The sequence below is a fragment of the Barbus barbus genome, assembly GCF_936440315.1.
Source record: "Barbus barbus genome assembly, chromosome: 26".
NCBI lineage: Eukaryota > Metazoa > Chordata > Actinopteri > Cypriniformes > Cyprinidae > Barbus > Barbus barbus.
In genome coordinates, this window is record NC_136754.1 from 18,082,979 (window position 1) to 18,087,385 (window position 4,407).

The following is a 4,407-nucleotide window of genomic DNA, read 5'->3' on the forward strand; positions in this document are numbered from 1 at the left end:
TCTGTATCTGCCGGGCTGCTTCAGCAGCACAATAGATTTAAGCGGCTGTTGATTGGCTGAAGCGCGCCTGACGTCACCTCACGGATGTTTAAAGGGGACAGAAGTCTGATAAAAGAGTAGCGTAACTTACAGCGTTCAGACCTCAGGAGGAGATGCAAGCGAGACGTTCTTTACATGTAGGTAAACGAAGTTATATTCGTGTTTATGATCTCTCCTTTTTGCCTAAAGGCAAGAAATGAACTGTCTGCGTCTATCCGAACTGACAGACTGAACGCGATCATTTGTTCTGTATTGATGAGTTTGTGAAAGCATGAAGTAGTGAAGCAGGTGAGTGAGTTGAACTTGTTTCTTTTAACAAGATTGTGTATCTGTCAGTGGCATATAGATAGAGGCCCTCTGGTTAATGTACTTATAAACTAATTGAATACAGTTTGTCGTCTAGTTAAATGAAACATTTGTTCTGTTTACATGCATTCTATTCCAGGTAGTGACCCATTTATTATGGTAAACACTGCTTGTAATGCACAACCGCCTCATGTCAGAATGGAGGCCCTGGCATGGAAGCGGTGCATTGGATGTGGATGCAAGATTTCAGACCGCTTCCTCCTGTTTGCTTTGGATGGGTACTGGCACTGCCACTGTCTCAAGTGCTCCTGCTGTCAAGCCCAGCTGGCAGAAATTGGCTCGTCATGTTTCACAAAGCGTGGTTTGATCCTCTGCAAAAGCGACTATATAAGGTCAGACTACAGGAACAACACTCTGTTTTGTTATCGTCATCCTCGATAATTTACCATCATTCACAGCCTGAGCTAACAAATATACTAGATAAATGAGAACAGTTCTTTTATAGATCTATAATAAGTCTTCTGGGAGTATAATGAAGAGAACAGGGTTAGCCTTAAAGAGATAGTCCTTCAAAAAAAAAAAAAAAAGTGTCATCTTTTACTCACCCTGATGTTGTTCCAAGCCTGCATAACTTTCTTTTTTTCTGTGGAACACAAAAGAAGATATTTTGAAGAATGTTGGGAACTTAACACTTTCAGTTTCAATTGACCAAATAAATAAATAAATTACAATGTTAGTAATAGGGAAAGGAAACTGTTTGATTATCATCATTCCTTAAAATATGTTCTTTTGTGTTCATCAGAAGAAAGAAATGCACTGGTTTGACATGACGTAAGGGTGGATAAATGATGACAGAAGTTTCATTTTTAGGTGAATATCCTTTTAAGGTAAACACAAAATATATATATTTTAAAATGCTGTATGTTTCAGTTGTTTTTGACCATAGAATTAAAGTAATTGGGGCCCAAACCAGCAATGGACCCCACTGATTTTCATTGTATGGTTAAAAAAAAAGAAAAAAAAGTGAATGAGTAAATGACAGAATTTGATTTTTGGTTGTACGATCCTTTTGATTGAGGAAACAAAGTAAGCAAAAGTTCAAATAGTTATACCATAAATATATTTAAAAGCTTAAATGCCTTCCTGTGTTTGTGAGAGAGGAAAAAGACTTGCTTATTAAATTATAATGACTTGCTTATTAAAAGACATATTTGTGATTATGATGTTCACTACAGATTGTTCGGTCACAGCGGAGCCTGCAGGGCTTGCAGTAAGTCCATCCCGGCAAATGAAATGGTTATGCGAGCACAGGGCAATGTTTTCCATGTCAAGGTAATTTACTCTATTAAACTGACCCATTTAAATCCAGTCAATTAAAAAGTGATCTACATTTTTACTCCTGGTTTATAGGCTGATATTCTGCAGTGTGTTTTGGGGTGGACAGGGTACCTTGTAATATGTTTTCATCACAGTCATTTCTTTCTGTACTCTTGTAGTGTTTTGTGTGCTCCATCTGCCATAACCAGCTAGTGCCCGGTGACCGTTTTCACTACACAAATGGAAAACTGTACTGTGAGCGGGACAGACCAACAGCTTCTGCGTACAGAAACGACCACTTGGATTCACTCAGGGAGCACAACATATCCGAACAGAAGTCCTGAGCTCATCATTTTTTTGCTGAGCTCTGAGAAAGAGACACTAATAGAGTACCCAGTTTCATATTCAAGACCTCATATAACCCAGTAGTTGCTTTGTCAGCTACAGACCATTTTGTGAAGGTCTAATATTGAGGAAATTCAACATATATGGTAATATCTGGCAGTTTAAATGAGGTTAACCATTGGAGCTGAAAAGCAATATCAGCGAGCATCCTTGCGTATCATAATCAATTATGAATTGGTTTTTCACAGAATGACCTTTCTTATATATTGTGGACCTGCAATTTAGTTGTGGTGTCTGTTAGTTTTGATATAGTGCTGTGTACTTCACTTTCAGGCAGTGAAAACACACCACCTTCCACTGGTGTGTGATCAGGACGGCTGTTCTTCCTGGTCTGCAATAAACCTGTTCATAAATCAATCCTGGAAGCATCCAGAGAGTCCAATTCTCTGTATGCTTAGAAGCAGACCTCCAGATGATCTCATAGAAAGGATTTTATTTTTTAAATTAGAAAACAACATTCTGAGCTTGCTATAAAGAACGAGTCTTTTAAGTGTGTTGTGTGTGCCAAGTAATATTTGCTTTATTCAAAATAATTAAATGCCTTTAAAAACCCCATTAAGGATGTCTTCAGTGATGTGAGCTGTGTTTTCAGTTGTTGTGATACTTTCTAAATAATATATTGACAGAGACAGCATTTATGGAGAACACCTCCCTCTGTTGGCTGAAGGTAATTCTGTCACTTTCAGCAGGAACTCTTTTTATATGTCTGATAAAAAATGAGAGCATTTTCCAGTAAAAGCAACTATCAACATGATGGCTATGTGCAGAATTAATCTGAATTATCCATTTAGAAAAAAAATACTTTATTATTGTTTACAGAATAAATAATAAAATACACCATACATTATTAAAGCCTCAGTGTTGTGCTGAATGCCATATTTAAGACCATTCCATCATGTCCTAATCTCTAATTATTGTAATATGGATATTTTTCTTGTAAATGATTCCTGTGCCTCCTACGCTTCTGCCTTCTTAATCAGTCTGACTCCATGTTTCTGATGAGAAATACTGATTCATTAAGGATTTGTCCTTTATATAAGTAAAGTAAAATACATTGGGAACTGTTATAAAATATGTCTTCATAGAATAAGTGGTGCTGCTTTTATAGAGTAAATCCTTATTGAATGACTATCAAATTATCTGGCCTGTAAAAAAACTCACAATGAAATTAATGTAGTCCTGTGCCTATAGATGAATAGAATTAGTTGTTTCAACAGAATATGTCCCTATAGTATAATAATAATACAGAATGTTGTTTATGATCCTATAAAATAAATGAATTGTAAATAAATGAGTTGCACTGCTTCAACATTATAAGATCTCTATAAGAAGTGGTAATATATACAATGTGGTCCTGGTCTCATAGAATCACAATATGAATTCTGTTACTTCCATATAAATCCCTATAGATTAAGTAATGCTGCTACTATAGAATAAGTTGCAGTAAAAATGATATGCGTTGCTACTCCTACAGAATAAATCACAATAGAACGAGTGCTGTATGTCAAATAAGGCCCCTCTTTGTCCAATACATTTGAAGACCCCCGTCCAATTATGTTGTGATTGAACTGTACATACACTTAAGTCGCTGTGGTATATTTGTAGTAATCGTCAAAAATACATTGTATGGGTCAAAATTATCCATTTTTATTTTATGCCAAAAATCATTAGGATATTAAGATCATGTTCCCTAAAGATATTTTGTTAATTTCCATCTGTAAATATATCAAAACTTAATTTTTTGATTAGTAATATGCATTGCTAAGGACTTCATTTAGACAACTGTAAAGGCGATTTACTCAAAATTTCGATTTTTCAGATAATTGTATCTCGGCCAAATATTGTCCTATCCTAACAAACCATACATCAATGGAAAGCTTATTTATTCAGCTTTCAGATGATGTATAAATCGCAATTTTGAAAAATGGACCCTTATGACTGGTTTTGTGGCATCTTGATTTTTAATTTACATTATTTTTATTACAATTTAAATAATTTTAAGTCATCCTGTGACTGGGGCCCCCTTGTGGACCCTGACCCCGGCCCCAGTTGAGAACTACTGTTAGAAAACATGAAAGAAAGCTCTATACAACGTTTACTCCTAGAATAGTTTACAACAAAATGAGTTGTACCAATAAAAATACATAATACTGCCAATAGTTCGCGATAGAACTAATTTTTCTTCTGCATAAACTTCTACATAAAAAGTACGTCCAGAAAGTATCAACAGTGTGCACCTCCTGTTAAATAAACCCCAATGCAATAATCGCCGTGGTTCTGCTCCTATAGCATCAGCCTGTTGTGTTGAAGCTGTGTTTGTGAAGCTGTTATTGATCACAT

The 4,407-nt window shown here is 35.8% G+C and overlaps 1 protein-coding gene across 1 annotated transcript; it reads left to right on the plus strand.

Moving 5' to 3' along the window:
• Positions 1–468: 468 nt before the first annotated feature.
• On the plus strand, positions 469–2,624 carry LOC306845825 (LIM domain transcription factor LMO4.2-like; the record flags this gene model as incomplete). The annotated part of the gene is made up of 3 exons (XM_079378800.1): positions 469–737; positions 1,581–1,677; positions 1,842–2,624. 3 exons carry the CDS (start codon positions 469–471, stop codon positions 2,004–2,006), a joined length of 531 nt encoding a protein of 176 aa, XP_079234926.1. The 3' UTR covers positions 2,007–2,624.
• Positions 2,625–4,407: the final 1,783 nt, after the last annotated feature.